The sequence below is a fragment of the Nansenia antarctica genome, assembly GCF_963989245.1.
Source record: "Nansenia antarctica genome assembly, chromosome: 11".
In the NCBI taxonomy this organism is placed as follows: Eukaryota; Metazoa; Chordata; class Actinopteri; order Argentiniformes; family Microstomatidae; genus Nansenia; species Nansenia antarctica.
In genome coordinates this window covers 17,519,877-17,540,354 of record NC_137681.1, presented here as the reverse complement: position 1 = coordinate 17,540,354, position 20,478 = coordinate 17,519,877, and the positions used below count along the sequence as shown (strand labels likewise).

Below are 20,478 nucleotides of genomic sequence, written 5' to 3'. Positions count from 1 at the left end.
AAGACAACAGCAATGACAGAGACAGACGCTGGGGAATGTGACATTAATAGCCCACCTGAGACTCTCCCTAACCGGCTGTGACTGGCGCTCGTCAGAGACGCCCGCGGAGAGAGGGAGCACAGGGTGAGATGAGAGAGGGGGGGTATGGTGAGAGATGGAGAGGGAGGGCAGTGTGAAAGATGAAATGCATTACTTAGTCCCATCAAATGACAGCCACCACTGACTGCTGACAGGGGAAATGAATGACTGACATTATACACATGGCCCCCTTAGACAAACAATAACTTTACTGGCTCTGGTTGTCTGATTAGAACGGTTTCCTACATTTTGTACAGTATTTTCAGGCACAACCATGTCTTTTTTCATAAAGTACACATTATTCACAAGCATGATGTGAATCTATATTCACATATTTACATAGCTGATTTTCAAATCTAAAAATATATAATTTTCAAGTAGGTACAAAAATCTAAAAACCTAAACATAGATCTTGCCTTATCAGACACTACAACTGATCAACTGTAGAAGTGTATGTTGTGAGCTTTTCCACTGCATTGCCTTGACCAAAAAGGTTATGTCAGATCAATGATTTCTTCAATGAGGGAAGGACGCAATTTAAGAGTATCACAACAGCAGTTCTCCCATAAAGACTACCCATCCGTTAGCTGTCAAAAATAACACAGATTTAATCCTGAATGGGGTCTCCACTATCAGACTCGAGACTGGGGTCATTTCCTTGCTGTTCTCGACCGTAGCTGCCTCTTGATAATTACATGGTCACTTTCTTTCTCATCTTGATCCAGTCCGGCAATCTGTAAAAGATTTCAAGTTTACATCATTCCAATCAGATGAGATTTGACCCTGAATGGGGTGGTTTTCCCTAACACAGATTAAGCCAACAATCGATGGAGATTCATAACTGAATAATTCAGGTGAAGATATAATCTGGATCCAAGAAACTAACTTGTATAAACTAGCCATGTTTGATCAATCAGATAACCAATCAGTTTTATTTGAATGTTTTAAGCCATGTCCCCTCCAGTCCCTACTCACCGGATGAGAAGGGAAGTCCATAGGGGAGGAGATGTCTGCCTTGTACAGCTTCCTTTTGGTCCTCTTTGCTTTGATGACGGGCACAATGTCTTCCTCTCGTTCAGTAGATCTTCCACTGACCATCCCCATGATCGTCTTGGCTATATCGACAAGAAACAACAGACAACAAGACAAGGCATTCAGTACTATGACGCAATGCTTTGGTTGAGATAAAGTTGTGTGAAAAGCAACAGTGAGGAGATGCAAAACGTAGGCAACAATGTCAACAAAAACTGTATAGCTTGGTTAAAACAATAATTTTGATCTCTTGAATGGTCAGTCATTGCACCCACTCCTTCTAGGAATGAGTGGTTACTCATTTCACCAGCCCCATCCTTCAACTGTATACCAATACCAGTGGCAGAGACACCGCTTTGTGGTTTGAATCCAGATTGCAGAAGGTTAATATAACCTAAGATACAGAAAGACCAGGATTAGAGGTGAACACACACACACACGCACACGCATGCACACACACACTCACACACACGCACCTTTTCCATCTCACTGCTCTTCCTCTTCCTAGTTGAGCGGGTGATTTTGACAGTCACCCCTTCATCCTCTCCTGGCTTCCTGATGTTGAGCTTGTTGGGATGTAGAGGAGTAAACATGATCTCCACCTCAGACTTGGGAAAACGGCGCGCTTTCACACCATCTGTGGACACCTCCGAGGAGTCCAGCACCTAGACAGACAAACACACCCCCAATTAAACACACACAAACGCACGCAGGAAGTCCCTGCAGGTACAGATCTATCACAAGAAGGTGATTAAAATCCCCTAAATTGAAAAGAAGGTTCATTTATGTTCCAATCAATGTTACAACAAACATTCAATGTTGCTCTGCTCAACTCCAAGATGCGAAGCAGCTAAATTATTCTCTGCTCTTTGCTGACCTCTAGTGTTTGAATAGTGGACTGTTCATGGAGCTCCCTGAGCTTTCGGTCCTTCTCTGCATTACTCTCCAGGAGTCTCAGTTTCAGGGCCTCGACCAAAGAGTTCCCCTCTGTGCTCTTCGGGAGATCCTCCACTTTCTCTGAGAGTTGTTTTGACAACAGGTCCTGGAAACAGATGTTACAATCAAACAATGGTTATTCTCAGGGACGGCTGGTATCAATGGGCTAAGCCCCCCCCTATCAGGGCTAAGCCCCCCCCTATCTTTTACAATAAATATGAGAAAGTTATTAAATTAAAGAAATATTAAAATATAATAATTGTTGAATAATATAATTCATATATAATAATAGTTAAACCTTAGAACTGATTGATTTTGGTGGAACCTAGAGCAGCAACAGCACCAAATAGTCACACATAGAATTAGTCACAGAATGTCGTGTTTTGACTCTGCTGGGAGTTCGTTAAAAATGCCTTTAAAAAAGCCTTTCCACCTGTATGTATATATAGCCTATATATATTATATATACTGTATATGCCATATATATCATACCTCCACTATGATTGGAAATTAAGTAGTGTCCAAGTGAAGTGCTCTTATCAGAGGCGCCCCGTCCATAGAGGCAACCAAGGCAATTGCTTGGGGCCACCAAACAAAAAGGGCCTCCAAATTTTTTTCCCAAATATTTTTTTTTTCCACATTTTTTTTTCCACATTTTTTTTTTTCTCCAGATGGGAGTGTTACATTAGTTTTCTTAAGATAGGATAATAAATAAATCTGTTCAATGGGCATTTGCCAAAGTAGCCTACTGTTAATCAGTATTTATCCTGTATAGAATAGAATAGAATAGACTTTATTGTCGTTGTACAGTTGCCTATACAATGAAATTGTAGTGGCTCTTCCGAAGGTGCAAAAAAACAGAAAACATATTCACATATTCACAAACATATACACATATAAGATAAACATTTATGAACATGTCTTATGTCTACTGTTCAGTGTCTACTGTATGGTGTATATGAAGATGTTATGACGTTTTATCATGAAAATAATGAACAGCAAGCTAGATCCAAAACTAGGGCCGGTGGAGGAGGGCAATTGTCACATTGGACATTTATTGAATAGAACAGTCAAACTTGGCGACGTACAAAAATAATCCATAAGCGATCAAAACCAGAAAAATAACAAACAATGCGTATAGAATATGCGTATAATGCGGTCAACAAAAATACATCGCTCCCCTCTCTCTCCACTACCACCATGCAAGGTGCGCAGGTGCTTAAATTACCTTGCAATATCACCCCCCATAACCATATGACTTCTCAATACGGTGATCTAGGCAATAAACAAACAATCAAAGTAAACTCACAATAAACCCATTAGCCTGTTATACTAAATACCCCCTAAATCATATTCATACCTCCTACAACACCTCAGGCCTTTGGGTCGGGTGGTTCATGGAGGCAGACTGAAAGGACACACATTCATTGCCTATTTCATAAATGTTCTCCATATAACGACGTCGATCATTGATCGGCAACGACACTATATAATTGTTTGCCTGACTGGCAATCGGATTTGGGCAGTCTGGGGATTTACACGGCAAATCAAATGAAGAACTACAAATCCCAGATGACAGGGAGATGACGTATGACTGCTCTGATAAATCAACCCCTATTTCATTAATTTTCTCTATATAACGACGTCGATCATTGATCGGCAACGACACTATATAATAGTTTGCCTAACTGGCCATCGGATTTGGGCTCCTAATATCTAAAAAGCACTACGGTTTTCTTATTTTATCGGATTAAAGTAGCGAAGACCAGAAATTCCCATTGACCGCCAGACAGTCAAACTTCTCCCCTTCTATCACCCAAAAAGGGGCGTGATCATTGCTCTGATGAATTGTAGTTTATTGATAGCTGGCTAGTCTCGCGGTGCCAGCCGTTTCCACTTCCGCTTTGCTCTCGCTCCAAACGTCTGGAGACCTTTATCCATAGAACGGATTCTATGTGCCCCCCGGAGCGAGCGGCAAATCTAGGACACTGATAGGCCGGACCGATGGGAAGCACCGCCCCCCCGTCCTTCTCATTGGTTCAGCGGGGCATTTTTTTTTTTAAAGTTAACTATTCATTTGTTACGTATTTATTTGACATCTGGGTACAAAATACAAATAGTTAATACATCATGTAGCCTATATTAAAGCCTTTAAAAATGATTCATGATAAGATCCATCATTTACATGCATCATTTACATGCTCCATGTTGCATGTAATTTGTATGCTACTTGTGGTCCAGTATGTCGCAATGTGTAGGTGTGCTACTGTACCTGTGGTCATGTACTGTTTCTACTGTTTTTACTGTTTTTATGTAATGTGCTTTGCATGTTTTTATGTGCTTTTATTATGTCAAATGTAATTGTTGTATTGTGGCTGTCTTGGCCAGGGCTCCTTTGTAAAAGAGACGCTATAGTCTTTCAGACTGTTTTTTTACTTACACACACGAGCGCGCGCATATGCGCGAACTTCGTAAAACCGTATTATATTTTAGTGTCAGGGAAATAAATACATTTTAAAATGTCCACATCTTCACCCGCCTAAGACCCTTAACAGGGGCCTCCATAATGTTGTTTGCTTAGGGCCCCCAAAAGTCTAGGGGCTCCACTGCTCCAGGTCCTCGCATTTGTCTCGGATGGATGTTACCTCCGCTGTCAGAGAACGCACCTGCGCCTGTAGGTCGGTCGTCTCGTCGGACCAGTGGGATAGTCCCTGCTCCAGCTCATCTATACGGGTAACCTGGGTGCCAACTTCAGCCTGAATGCCAGCCACCGCCTGGTGATGCTCGACTTTCACCGCAGCTATTTCAGTTTTCATCAGGTCAGCCAAGCTCTTTATTTTTGTGTCAACAGAGGTACAGATGTCATTCTTTGCAGCACTGATGTCATGCTTGATTCCCTTGATTTCCTCGCGCAGCCCGGCTATAGCCCCCAGTAGCACCGCTTCGGTGGAGCTAGCTTAGTTAATAGGGGCAGAGTTAGCATCCGGAAAGCTAGCCTGCATAATTAGCACGCGTGTGCGGCATTGTAGTATCGACTGCTCACGATTTGGTGGCTAAAGGTAAAAGTAAAAACTTTGAAAACGTAAATAAAAGCGAGTATGATGATACTATAACACAGTAACAACTATTGGAGTGAAAAATAGGTGTTGATGATAACGGATTGAATATCGGATTCAAGAGCTCTGAACTTCGCGTCCTAGTCGCTCATCCAGTAGACCGGAAGTTGCTGCTAATGTTCTGAGACATAGCACGCACAATGGTCTCTCCTCACCTCCCACCACATTCACGGTGAAGCCCATTGCAAGGTAAGCCTCGTCATACTTTCGAACGTTTTTTTTACCCATGTTTGTCGCATTTTCCGTTTTTGTTTTCGCTGTCCCTGTCAGAAATGACTCGTCTCGTAAAAAAGCACGGGTATCACTAGCTACTCTATGTAAACCTCGTAAGGAAGGGGGTCTTGCTCTCCCTAACTTCGAGCTTTACTATTGGTCTGCTGCTCAAATCAAACGGATAAATGAATGGTTCCAGGACTCAGAGCCTCTATGGAAATCCATAGAAGTAAACTTCAGTTATCCAATTTCTTTGAAATCTCTTCCATTTATAAACAAGTACCCCCCTTCAGGTTTTGAGAAATCTTTTGTTATTGACAGTGCCTTATCGGCTTGGTATAATTGCAAGAAACATTTCAAATTCCATAAAGGTATATCTGTACTTTCACCTGTCTCCTTTAATCCTGATCTTCCAACAGGCCTAAGTAGGATAGGCTTACATAACTGGACCAACCAAGGCATTAGTCATTTAGGTTGTTTATTTAGGAAGACAGACATTAAATCTTTTTCCGAGGTGAAGGAAGAATATGGTCTTTCTTCTACCAACTTTTTTCAGTACTTACAACTAAGACATTTTTTGTATTCCCTAACTCAGAAAGACAGTTTTAGATTTAAGATAGATGACATAGAACAATTTATTGTTAGTACTCAACTAACGATTAAAAGGACCTCAAAGATCTATAAGATTCTTAGCAGTAGAGTGCCTTCCTCCTTCCAACCTCTGAAAAGGATTTGGGAAAAAGATTTGAACATAAATTTGGACCAGGAAACATGGATGCAGATATGTGCGAAAGTAAACTCATCCTCACTGTCTCCCAGAGTTCTTGAACATAATTACAAGTTTATTTTTAAAACATTCTTTACTCCAGTTCGTCTTAATAAGATGTCCCTGGAGTATTCTTCGTTATGTAATAAATGTAAGAAAAGTCTGGGGACATATCCTCATATGTTTTGGTTCTGTCCCAAGATCAAACCCTTTTGGCAATCGATACACGCTCTGGTTGAATCCATACTTAAGCTCAAATTTAGTAAATCTCCCCTTTTGTACCTTTTAGGGTTTGATGCAAATGTAAATATGAATGAATGAATGAATGAATGAATGGTCTTTATTGTCATTGCTATAGTACAGGTACCAAACAACGACATTTAGGAGGGGTGGCTCCCCTGGTGCTAGGAAAGAAAAAAATAACTAAAAAAGACAAGAAGGGAAGGAGCTGGTTTACATAAATAAAGGCTATGTACACTATCCACTATACTATACTGTACAGATAGACGACTAGGGTTGTCATATTGCACATAGTGTTATTGAACATTCATTTAAAGTGTCGCAGTTTGCAGGCTTGAAATGTACATATTTGTGCCTCAGCACTACACCTGATTTTTTTTTCAGTCCAGCAGCTGCCATCAATCCGTCCAGACTGTCCAGGGCCCAGAACCTAGGTCTTTGCTGTGTTCAGGGCCTGGATGGCCCTGGGGTAGAAGCTGTGCTTCAGTCTGTTTGTCCTTGCGGCCATGGTCCTGTACCGCCTTTTCGAGGGCAGCCGGGCAAAGTGTACGTACCCAGGGTGGGTTGTGTCTCTGGAGATCTTGGAGGCCTTCCTGAGACAGCGTGTGTTGTACAGCTCTTCCAGAGAGGGGAGGGGGGCGCCGGTGATCTTCTGGGCTGTTCTCACGACTCTCTGTAGCGCATTTCTCTCCGCGGTTGTGCAGCTGGAGAACCAGTTGCAGATGCCGTAGGTGAGGATGCTCTCCACTCCGCCGCGGTAGAAGGCCACCAGTATCTCCTGCTTGTTGTGTTCCTTCCTGAGGACTCTCAGGAAGTAGAGCCGCTGTTGTGCCTTCTTGATGGTGGCTGCTGTGTTGTTCTTCCAGGACAGGTCATCCTGTATGTGCACCCCCAGGAATCGGAGGGCTGAGACTCTCTCCACGCTCTCTCCGTCGATGAGCAGGGGCTGGACCTCAGACTTTTTCCTCCTGAAGTCCACGATGATTTCCTGGGTCTTTGACTTGTTCAGCAGCAGGTTGTTGACCTTGCACAGCTTGCTCAGTTGCTCTACCTCATCCCTGTACGCCGCCTCGTCCCCCCCCGAGATGCAGCCCACCACGGTGGTGTCGTCTGCAAACTTTACGATGGAGTTGCTGGGGTGGACGGGGGTGAAGTCGTAGGTGTAGAGGTTGTAGAGGATGGGGCTTACAGTGTTTCCTCTACATGCATTTCATCGTGGCGGACCGCCACGATGGAATTTCCTCCGCCACCATTCAGATTTCTCAAAAAAAAAAAAAAAAAAAAAAAAGGCCGCTTTTCAGACCTTCACATCGCTAGACACACCCACAAGCGCGAAGCGACGCGCTTGCAAAACTGTTTTGTGATTGGTCGAATACATCTAGGCTGCGTGTAGTCTACAAACTACTTCAAATGTTACAATATGCGCGACGACGGTGCTGGATCCTGGATCTGTGCATCGGTGTGCAGGAAGAACACGGAGCAGGCGCCAGACCAGACTAGATGATCGTGGAGTGAAGATATTATGAAAGTGTACGTGCTTGTCGATCACCCGTCGCATCGCGTACGCTTTAATAATCTCTTCACTCCACAATCATCTAGTCTGGTCTGGCGCCTGCTCCGTCTGTTTTTCTTCCTGCACACAGGTAAACAGATCCAGGATCCAGCAGCGTCTTCGGGCTCGCGCAAACAAACCCGGCGAATTTTTTTACTTGCCCCAGGCAAGCGTTACTGTTGAACCCTGCTGATACATGATTCTTCCCTGCACATTGACAATGTTTTCTCTCTCCTCTTTCTTCTGCGTTGTGAAGGGATCCACTGCAGCGTACATGAAAAGCGGCTACTGTGTCAACCGCTTCCCATAATAGTTACAACAACCATAAAGCCTCCATAATGATAATGAAAAGAAGGGGAGACTAATTTTTTATTGACAACGGAATTACATGCTGGAAAAACATGCAGACACAGACAATAGAGACACACGGGAGAAGTACGGGAAAACATTTAATTTTTTTAATTTCTGTGCGCGCGCGGTCAACGCTACCCGCCACCATTGTAAAAATTCCTGGAGGAAACACTGGCTTAGCACGCAGCCCTGGGGGGACCCAGTGCTGAGTCTGAGGGCTGTGGAGGTGTGGGAGCCCACCCGCACCCTCTGGGGGCGGTCGGACAGGAAGTCCTTGATCCATGCACATATAGAGTGTGATAGTCCCAGGTCTAGTAGTTTGGTCACTAGCCTGTCTGGAAGGATGGTGTTGAAGGCAGAGCTGAAGTCCACAAAGAGCAGTCTCGCGTAGCTGTTTCCCCTCTCCAGGTGGGATAGAGTGGCGTGGAGAGTCGTCGCGATGGCGTCCTCTGTGGACCTGTGGGCTCTGTAGGCGAACTGGTATGGATCCAGGTTGGGCGGGAGGCGTGTGAGTATGTGGGCCCGGACTAGTTTCTCGAAGCACTTCATGATGATTGGTAGGGATGCTCCGATTTATCGGCCACCGATTTAAATCGGCCGATTTCACTCCAAATGACTCGATCGGTGATCGGCAAAAATGGCCGATCGCAAAAACCGATTTTTTTTTTCGTTTTTTTTTTCTTCTGGGGAAGACAGATAACTGAACAGAAAACATAGGAGGACGTAACAGTATGTAAACCATGAAGGCCACGTTTATGATGTCTTTTATACAGCCATATCGACTGACTTGGGCTTCAGGCCCTAACTGGGTGATAGGCCAGACCTTTACTATGCCATAAAAATGGGTCTGCGTTTGCTTGGTGCCTAATGGATCAAAACTTTTGTCTAAAAAGCAAAAAATATTTAGGCTATCCAGTCAGTTATGTATTTTTTTAAAAATCGGTATCGGTATCGGTATCGGTTGATCTTGAGGAAACAAATCGGTGATCGGTATCGGCCCCAAAAATCCAGATCGGAGCATCCCTAATGATTGGTGTGAGTGCCACCGGGCGGTAGTCGTTTAGGCAGCTCACCGTGCTTTTCTTTGGGACTGGGATGATAGTTGAGGTTTTCAGGCAGGGTGGGATGGTGGCCTGGGACAGGGACTGGTTGAAGATGTTGGTGAAAACCCCGGCCAGCTGGTCGGCACAGTCCCTCAGCACCCGTCCCAGGACGCCATCCGGCCCCGGAAATATGATTCCTGAGCATGGGAAATTGTTTGATACTCTTAGATTTTTGGCCAAAAAGTGTATTTTAATTTTATGGAACTGTGACGGCTATGAGTAGCCTGGTTGTCTGTGTCTGTGTATTTGTGTGTATGTCTTTTTAACAGCCATAAGTCCAGTCCAGGGGATCCACCCCCCCCCCCCCCCGTGATAATTACCAATCAACTCCAGCAGTGGTCAATCAACTCCAGCCAATCATCACCAGCCAATAATCAACCCCCAACCAATCATCAGATGCCACACCCTACAAAAGACCTTGTAGTCCTTGGGCCAAACCCCCAAATTGAACATTTCACTACCAAATTCTGGGCAAATCCTAGATGTGATTTTCTTATTCCTATACATCCCTAGATTATGTTTTGATATGATAGACCTTTTGGATTGGCAGCTTATTAGTAGTTATCACCTCGTAAAGGTACGGAGTGCTTTTTTCAAAACCGGAGTTTTGCCTAGAAAAGTCCCCTGCCATATCGTGCTCCCCTTCGTATGATTCGCGCCTAGCTGTGGTGTGGTTTTGATAGAGACATGAGGCTTTTCATGTTCTTTATGCGCCTGAGTCTCCTAAACACGTAGAGACCAACCCCGAGTCGATCAATGATTCCTACGATGAGCTATGGTAACTTTACCGCACCTACCCCCTACCGATGAATGCCTAATTTTTGCGGTTTTCCGGAGGTATTGTGCGGTAGGTGCGGGAAAGTTACCATAGCTCAGCGTAGGAAGCTCTGATCGACTCGGGGTTGGTCTCTACGTGTTCAGGAGACCCAGGCGCATAAAGCTAACCTGGCTCATGTCTCTATCGCAAGCACAGCCCGAGCTATGCGCGACTGACGTGAAGGGGAGCAAAATATGGCAGGGGACTTGTGGACCCGAATGCAGGACACTGAGGCGGAGTCAGATGAAAGGTCAAACCCATGGATGGGTACATTTATTGTTTTCTGAATTTGTATGTTTAAATATACAAATGATACATTATCTACTTAAAATATGCGTTAATTTACATAGTTTTCCAGAATAAAAATCTAAAACAAAGTGCTTAAAACAAATAAAGTGTGTGTTTACCTCCTCAAATAAATTAACTTAGCCCCAGCCAGATCCATATTTAGAGGTAAGTTAGCAAGCTAGTTTAGAGTTAGTGGTAATGTATAGCTGGTTACTGGTTAGATAACGAAGCGACCTTGGGTTCCCTGAAAGGTGCTATATAAATGCAAGTTATTATTATTATTATTATTATTATAACTAGCTAGCTAGTTTTTTCTACCATAAATCATCTCCTGAAGCCACAACCATCTCCCACTACTGAGGCTACAGAGCAGCGATGTAACAGCTTCATTGACTTTTTCAGATCCAAGGTCAACAACATTCGCTCTCTGATGCCCAGCTCTTCCTCTCTGTCTCCCTCTGCTACCAACCCCTCGCCTGGGAGTTTGCCATCTCTCCCATGTTTCACAGAGGTTCAACAGAGCCACATTATGGAAATCCTTAGAGGAATGAAATCATGCACTTGCGCCCTGGACCCCATTCCCACTGCTCTGCTCAAGTCATACACCAACCTTGCCTTCCTGTCCAAGGTGCTAGTGAAGGAAGTTGCTTCCCAACTCCAGGATCACCTCAAACACAACAACCTGTTTGAAAGATTTCAGTCAGGCTTTCGCTCAGCCCACAGTACAGAAACGGCTATGCTAAGGGTGACGAATGAACTGCTAATGACATCCTCCTGGACCTGACAGCAGCATTTGACATGGTGGATCACACTATCCTCCTAGAGCGCCTCCACACCACCATTGGACTCTCAGACTCTGCACTGAAGTGGTTTCAGTCCTATCTCTCTGGCAGGACTGAATACGTCTCACTGGGAGGATGCAAGTCCAGACTTCTCCCTGTTACCTGTGATGTTCCACAGGGGTCGGTTCTCGGCCCCATCCTCTTCATCACCTACATGCTCCCCCTCGGTCGTGTCATCACCAGATATGGGATGTCTTTCCATTGTTATGCTGATGACACACAGCTCTACATTAAAACTACCCCAAGCCCCTCTGCAGCCATGTCATGTCTCACCACCTGTCTTGAGGAGATAAAGGCATGGATGAACAACAACTTCCTTCAGTTAAACAGTAACAAATCCGGAGCTCGTCTTGTTGGCACCCCACACCAGGTTCAGTCTTCGCCCATATCACAGCTCACCTTCGAGGGTCAAGTCATCCTCTTCTCCTCCTCAGTTTCAAATCTGGGGGTTAGGTTTGACCCTCACCTGACCTTCAGTGACCATATAAAACACCTGTGCAAAACCTCCTTCTATCATCTCAGAAATATTTCCAAACTCCGTCCCACTCTAACCCTGTCAGATGCAGAGAACTTGTCCATGCCTTTGACTACTGCAATCCGCTCTTCATCGGGATTCCTGGCAAAAGCATACAGAAGCTGCCATACATCCAGAACAGCGCTGCCAGGATCCTGATGAGAGTCCACAAATACAAGCACATAACCCCTGTTCTACACTCACTACACTGGCTCCCTGTCTCATTCAGGGTTGACTACAAAGTCCTTCTTCTCACCCACAAATGCATCAACGGACACGCACCTCCCTATCTACAAGAACTCATCACTCCACAAACCTCCACCCGCACCCTCAGGTCTTCAAACAGTTTGCTCCTCCAGGTCCCCAATACCAGGCTCCGCACCATGGGGGACCGAGCCTTCTGTTCGGCTCCGCCGTGCCTGTGGAACAGCCTTCCTAGCCAGCTAAGGGCAGTACAGAGCCTGTGCAACAGCCTTCCTAGCCAGCTAAGGGCAGTACAGAGCCTGTGGAACAGCCTTCCTAGCCAGCTAAGGGCAGTACAGAGCCTGTGGAACAGCCTTCCTAGCCAGCTAAGGGCAGTACAGAGCCTGTGCAACAGCCTTCCTAGCCAGCTAAGGGCAGTACAGAGCCTGTGGAACAGCCTTCCTAGCCAGCTATGGGCAGTACAGAGCCTGGACTCTTAAGACAGGCCTTTGACTGTTGAACTGTGTTCATTTTTGTGATTTATTTTGAGTTGTTTTACTATGTTTTTAACTTATTATGTTTTAGTTTTTTTTACTCTGTAGCACTCTGAGATTCTTTTGAATGAAAAGTGCAATACAAATAAAATGCATTATTATTATTTATAGTTAATAACACTTTAGTTAGCTAGCTAAACTAGCAAAGTAGCCTGTTGTGTACCCAGGCTTGAGACAGGGTTTTATATTGTAGTAATATTAATGTAACTTAATTTACATTAAATTTACAGAAGATTCCTTGTTTGTAGCCCCTCTAAGTTGTAATGAGATCTGCCCCAATTACTGCACCCTGACAATATTTTAATTTAGAATAAGGTTGGTAATTTAATGTCAAACTAGATGTATTCCTCTATTTCAGAGACCCACATCATCAGCAGTAAGTGTAAGTCTAATGATGGATCCAACTTCAGGTGAATGCAGCAGCAACCTGCCAAGAAAGCGGCATGGACAGCATCATCCACTGCTCTGATGATGGACAGCATCATCCACTGCTCTGATCATGGACAGCATCATCCACTGCTCTGATGATGGACAGCATCATCCACTGCTCTGATCATGGACAGCATCATCCACTGCTCTGTCATGGACAGCATCATCCACTGCTCTGATCATGGACAGCATCATCCACTGCTCTGATCATGGACAGCATCATCCACTGCTCTGTCATGGACAGCATCATCCACTGCTCTGATCATGGACAGCATCACCCACTGCTCTGATCATGGACAGCATCACCCACTGCTCTGATCATGGACAGCATCATCCACTGCTCTGATGATGGTCAGCATCATCCACTGCTCTGATGATGACTCCAACTCAAACCTGGTGTCACCCCAAAACCTGGACTTATGGAGAACTTTGTTGAGGGCGGCAGAAATCAGAAAACATCTCCCAATTTTGGACCACACCTACCACCGGACTCCATACACCTACAGCTTTCACTGCCTTGTGGGCTAAATAAATGTAACTGTTCATCTGCCTCCGCCTCAGTGTCCTGCATTCGGGTCCACTCCCGTACAGAACGTAGGCTAACACACATTTTAAATGACAGCAGTCCATACTTTAAGAGGGGATAAGGTATTAAACTACTAACAACAAGGTCCAACAAGGTCTATCACATCAAATAATAATCTAGGGATGTATAGTAATTAATTACTGTCTTTATCCAATCTGTGGTCCAAATGTTCTTTAAAGATATGCAAATTAACTCATATTTTAAGTAGATAATACATCATTTGCATATTTAAACAGAACATTTCTGAAAACTTGTAATACAAAAAATTATTGTCTCAATGTAAGTAATCAACTGGGGAAGTTTCATGGTGATATCTATTAGGTAAAATGTTTTACCCATCAAAAAGTCCCCGGCCATATTCTGCTCCCCTTCGCGTCAGTCGCGCATAGCTCGGGCTGTGCTTGTGATAGAGACATGAGCCAGGTTAGCTTTATGCGCCTGGGTCTCCTGAACAAGTAGAGACCAACCCCGAGTCGATCAGAGCTTCCTACGCTGAGCTATGGTAACTTTCCCGCACCTACCGCACAATACCTCCGGAAAACCGCAAAAAGTAAGCATTCATCGGTAGGGGGTAGGTGCGGTAAAGTTACCATAGCTCATCGTAGGAATCATTGATCGACTCGGGGTTGGTCTCTACGTGTTTAGGAGACTCAGGCGCATAAAGAACATGAAAGGGCTCATGTCTCTATCACAATCACAGCACAGCTAGGCGCGAATCATGCGAAGGGGAGCAGGATATGGCAGGGGACTTTTCTAGGCAAAACTCCGGTTTTGAAAAAAGCACTCCGTACCTTTACGAGGTGATAACTACTAATAAGCTGCCAATCCAAAAGGTCTATCATATCAAAACATAATCTAGGGATGTATAGGAATAAGAAAATCACATCTAGGATTTGCCCAGAATTTGGTAGTGAAAAATGGTAAGTGATCCATTCACACAGTTCCCACCATTTTGTTATGCCATGCTGGTGGTTTAATTTGTTCGTTGTGTTCTTTGTTTAGTGAATTATTTGATAAGTGATACCATGTTTGAAACCTGTTTATTGTTATTGTTTATTTTACCATCCACGGGATGAGTTTATTGTTTATTTGAATAGGAGGCATTTGTTATAGTTTTAATTCTGTTTATCTGACCCATAATGACTTTAATTTACCCTTGTAGTAATAAATATCTTTATATTACTCATAACACCTGTATTTTGTTACTTCTTATTCTCCCTAGTGAATGTAGAACGTAACAGGAACACTGATGTGATTCCTACTGAACAGCTATGGTTCACCCAGATAATGTCTGTGTTGCCCTTGGAGAGACTTAAATATGACCTGCAGGATAAGATGGATGTGTTTTCTGAAGTGTGGTCCCCCTTCTTATCTTTTATGGAAGAGAATCCATGACGTTATTTGAGATCCATTTTTTTCCCCTTTTTTCCCTTTTTTAATTTTAATTTTAAATTTTCTCTAGCTTGCATTTATCTTTTAGATATAGGAACTCTTATATCTACGTGGTTGTTGATGGTGGTAATGCCCCCCCCCCTTCCCTCATTGCACACACATTTGTTTTATTTTTGTCTCTGTTGTGGTTTATTGTCTTGTTAGTTTGCTGTTGTGTTTTGTCTTTTAATTACTTTATTTTCTTACTTTCTACTTTATGGAGTTATTTGTTTTCCCTTAATGTCTGTCCCTGTTGTGACGTCTAGATGTTTGTTGTTTGATAATTTACCAAAATAAATAATAAGAAAAAAAGAAAAAAAAAAGACTCCATTCCGAAGATTATGAAGCTACAATTAGAACAAGTCAAAGAGTTCACCTGACTGTTAATTGTTGACCTCCCCAGTCTCTCGCACCCCACCAGTATTGCTATCGCCCCACACTTTGAGAACCACTGGTCTATGATATCATGTCTGTTATGATTGTAATATTATGTCCCTCTCTAGAACGAGATGATGCATCTCTAGGGGTTTATCCTGATAAATAAATTCACAACATATGTCATCACTCAGCATCCAGCACACTTGCATTGTCAGGGAGGGTTTTTAGTTTGTTGAAATAGGATATTATTGGGTTCCAGGTGAAATAAAAGCGGTCTTTGGACCCCCTAAGTGTGTATTTAATCTTTTCAAGTTTCAAGTGAAGCATAAGGTCAGTCAACCATAAGGAGGAATTCGGTGGTTTGGGGGATTTCCAACAAAGCAAAATCCTCCGTCGAGCAAGTAGAGTGGCAAATGCCAATATGTCTTTATGCTTGTTAATAATCTGTTGGTCAGTTGGCGCTATGCCAAAGATAGCTGAGTAGGCGTTAGGTTGCCGGTTCAGATCTAGTGCCTGTGAGAGGGTCCTGAAAACTGCTGCCCAATAATCAAATAATAAGGGACATGACCAAAACATGTGTGTTAGCGTTGCCGGAGCGTGATGACATCGTTAGGATAGATTCTGGCTAGCCTAGATTTGGAAAGGTGAATTCGATGCAGGACCTTAAATTGGATTACGCCTAGTCTAGCACATGATGTGCTCCCGTTAACTCTCGTCAGAGCCTCAGTCCAGGAGTCATCGGGTATTACGTCCCCTAGCTCCTCCTGCCATTTCTCTTTAATTTTGTGGAGGGAAGTGTCTCCGAGGGATGATATGCTAGAATAAATACTTGAAATTAGGCCTTTTAGATTCGGAGGAATTTGGAGGATATCATCTATAGCAGAAGGTTGTGGTGCATTTGGGAAGTTTGGATCCACATTTTTAATGAAATGTCGGACCTGGAGGTATCGAAAATAACTTGAGCGGGGAAGGTTGAATTTTTGAGAGAGGTGATTAAAGGTTGAGAAGACGCCCTCAGTATAGAGATCTTTAAATTTGGAGAGACCGAGTCTTTTCCATAAGGCGAAAGCATTGTCTATTCTGGCGGGGACAAAAAGGTGGTTATTGCAGATAGGGGCTAGGTTGGAGAAATAATTTAAACCAAAGTGGCGTCGAAATTGTGACCATATTCGTAATGTATTAACAACAACAGGGTTAGAGGTGTAGTGTGGGGCAGATAGAGGGAGTTTGGAGGTAATCAAGGCGGAGAGGGATGTTGAGAGACATGACTCATTTTCTATTTCGCACCAAGACGGCTGTGGTGAATGGACCCAGTATATGATTTTCTGAATATTGGCAGCCCAGTGATAATAAAGCAAATTTGGTAGGCCCAGTCCGCCCTGGGACCGATGTCGCTGTAGAAGTCTTTTCCGTATTCTAGGGACTTTACCCCACCAGATGAAAGATGATATGGACTTATCTATGGACGAGAAGAAGGACTTTGGGAGGAATATAGGGAGACATTGAAAAAGGTAGAGGAATCGGGGTAGAACGTTCATCTTAATACAGTTGATCTTCCCTGCCAGTGATAAATTAATGGACCTCCATTTCTGTAAATCATCTTTTAATTTATTAACGAGGGGCGTGACGTTTTTTTGATGTGGTTTAGAGAAGGACCGTGTAATATTAATTCCCAAATATTTGAAGCCAGATTTAGACAAATGGAAGGGCAAGTCACATTGTGGGATTGCGAGAGCTAGGTTGTTCACTGGAAAACATTCGCTCTTAGTGAGGTTGATCTTGTATCGCGAAAAGCTACCAAATCTATGCAGCATCTGAACTATATGGGAAATGCATTGCACCGGGTCAGATACATACAACAGTAAGTCGTCGGCATATAGCGCCACCTTGTGTTCCTTTCCCCATCTAGAAATTCCATTTATTATTGGAGAAGATTTTAACATGATAGACAGAGGTTCGATGGCGAATGAGAATAGGAGTGGGCTCAGTAGGCAACAAACTTGATTTCTATAGAACATTTCATACACCAATGATTTGATTTGATTTGATTTTCATTTGTCCCAAACACAATGAACATATAAAAACATAAAAATTAAAACATTAAAACAAGTTTTATCCAACACAAATTCACCTCGTGCAATTTACACTAGCGCGTTCGGGAGGGGACAGGAAGAAGTGAAAACGTATCTAGTCCTGCCCCTTCCTTACAATATATTACACATTTTCAAAAATAGAGTCTCTTTCTATAACTAAATATGTAGTATTTTTACCTTCTTAAAGGATGGCTTGGACTGGTGATTGAAAGAAAGGTTCTTTATATACAATATTTGCATTTCTTAAAAACAAACTGTCAACTTATATGACATCTTGCATACAAGGCATTCTAGAACCTTAACGATAAATAATAACACATAACTGTCAATCAACTATGCAACACATCAATCAATCTCTTTTAACAGTCAATCAATCATGTAACATATTATTCAATCTCCTTCAACTGTCAATCAATCATGCAACATAACCAATGTAACCTATAAAGTTACAACAAAATAACATAATGAATGAATGAATGAATGGTCTTTATTGTCATTGCTATAGTACAGGTACCAAACAACGAAATTTAGGAGGGGTGGCTCCCCTGGTGTTAGGAAAGAAAAAAACACCAAAAAAAAACACAAGAAGGGAAGGAGCTGGTTTACATAAATAAAGGCTATGTACACTATCCACTATACTATACTGTACAGATAGACGACTAGGGTTGTCATATTGCACATAGTGTTATTGCACATTCATTTAAAGTGTCGCAGTTTGCAGGCTTGAAATGTACATATTTGTGCCTCAGCACTACACCTGATTTTTTCAGTCCAGCAGCTGCCATCAATCCGTCCAGACTGTCCAGGGCCCAGAACCTAGGTCTTTGCTGTGTTCAGGGCCTGGATGGCCCTGGGGTAGAAGCTGTTCTTCAGTCTGTTTGTCCTTGCGGCCATGGTCCTGTACCGCCTTTTCGAGGGCAGCCGGGTAAAGTGTTCGTACCCAGGGTGGGTTGGGTCTCTGGAGATCTTGGAGGCCTTCCTGAGACAGCGTGTGTTGTACAGCTCTTCCAGAGAGGGGAGGGGGGCGCCGGTGATCTTCTGGGCTGTTCTCACGACTCTCTGTAGCGCATTTCTCTCCGCGGTTGTGCAGCTGGAGAACCAGTTGCAGATGCCGTAGGTGAGGATGCTCTCCACTGCGCCGCGGTAGAAGGTCACCAGTATCTCCTGCTTGCTGTGTTCCTTCCTGAGGACTCTCAGGATGTAGAGCCGCTGTTGTGCCTTCTTGATGGTGGCTGTTGTGTTGTCCTTCCAGGACAGGTCATCCTGCATGTGCACCCCCAGGAATCGGAGGGTTGAGACTCTCTCCACGCTCTCTCCGTCGATGAGCAGGGGCTGGATCTCGGACTTTTTCCTCCTGAAGTCCACGATGATTTCCTGGGTCTTTGACTTGTTCAGCAGCAGGTTGTTAACCTTGCACAGCTTGCTCAGTTGCTCTACATTTACATTTACATTTACATTTTTGGCATTTAGCAGACGCCTTATTCCAAAGCGACTTACAATCAATACATTTGAATACTAAGCATGTGAATCAGCAGTCCACCATTCGTTGCAGGAAGAGTACTCTAGCTCGGGCCCGGGTCCACTGATAGAAGGAAAAACCTTCTCCCTATTATCGCCTTCTACTAAAACGTTTTATTTAATTTTTTTTACTGGAGAACTGAGAAACAGTACAAGGGGGGCAATAGAAGTTCTAGGGACACAGTAGAGGGGAAAGCGGGTGTCTTTAGGAGACGTAGAGGTGAGGGTCGGAAGATGCTCTACCTCATCCCTGTACGCCGCCTTGTCCCCCCCCGAGATGCAGCCCACCACGGTGGTGTCGTCTGCAAACTTTACGATGGAGTTGCTGGGGTGGACGGGGGTGAAGTTGTAGGTGTAGAGGTTGTAGAGCAGGGGTCGGCAATAGGCGGCCCGTGGGCCATTGCTGGCCCGTCACCAATAATATTTGGCCCAGCAGATTATTTAGAGAATCCACTTCTTTTTTTTTTTTTCTTTTTTTTTTTAATAATAATATCGGACCGACAGTCCCACATATAGCGCCTATAATGTCCGAATAGAGAATCGAACTCCACCTGAATAATGCTTATTGTACTTTTATCCATGTTGAGAGTGAATGACACAGGGACAGACAATCAGGCAGCAAGGTGCACCGAAGCGCACTGACGCTGAACCCCTCAGAGTGAATCATAAGCAGGTGGACAACGCGTCACGGTGCTGAAATAGCCGACATACCGTGTGTGGTTTGAACAAAATAACACGAGCTCAGTAAGCCATTCAAACGTAATGTTTACGTATATGTGACTGCAACACACATATGAACAGTAACAACGCAAATTCTGTTTAATTTTCTGAAAAACATTGAAAACAAAATCGGCGCAAACAAAAAGCATCTCCCATCGGTCAGTATTTGCTTGATATCTGGTGATATTGACGTCACTTTAATCCACAGGCAGTTCTCAAGGTTTTTATGCATCCATCGATTCCTCTCGTGCGTCTTTATCGCATTCATTGACGAAAAGGACGACTCGCGTATAGAAAGGGAACATTGTGAGCACGGAAAATGTCTCTCACAACGGCTTTGCATTGATGAAACCAGGTAGGATGAACGTATAGTTCGCTGTCCATTCCTCTTTAAATGCCCTGTTTCCACCGTCAACTTTCCTCTTTAGACCTTTGGAGAGTGACATTATGTTTCTCTTGCTAGCAGGTTAAATGTTTGGCTAACTTCACCCGGCACGCAAACAACCAATCCAATAATAATAATGTGACCTTGTCTGGGAGGAGGGGGGAATAATTATCAGAATGAAACTGTTACATAATTATTAGAATAAGTTAGGCTACGCTACATCGTCAGTCCACACATTTATTATTCAAAAATATGGAAAAGTGTGAAACTACGTTTCAACGTTGTTGAGAATCACAACACAAACTCGCTAATCAAGCCAAAATACTGCAACATAATGGATTGGACAGCTACCT

The 20,478-nt window shown here is 43.6% G+C and overlaps 1 protein-coding gene across 1 annotated transcript in view; it reads right to left on the bottom strand.

Annotated features, from left to right (window-relative positions):
• Positions 1-20,478, bottom strand: part of LOC308167931 (uncharacterized protein) — a gene marked incomplete at both ends in the record, with an annotated part of 51,357 nt that overhangs the window by 9,863 nt on the left and 21,016 nt on the right. Inside the window, 4 exons of the mRNA XM_080542410.1 lie at positions 1,054-1,193; positions 1,601-1,775; positions 1,988-2,152; positions 4,692-4,877. Of these exons, the coding sequence (XP_080398536.1) occupies positions 1,054-1,193; positions 1,601-1,775; positions 1,988-2,152; positions 4,692-4,877 (666 nt within the window). The remainder of the gene's footprint in view (positions 1-1,053; positions 1,194-1,600; positions 1,776-1,987; positions 2,153-4,691; positions 4,878-20,478) is intronic.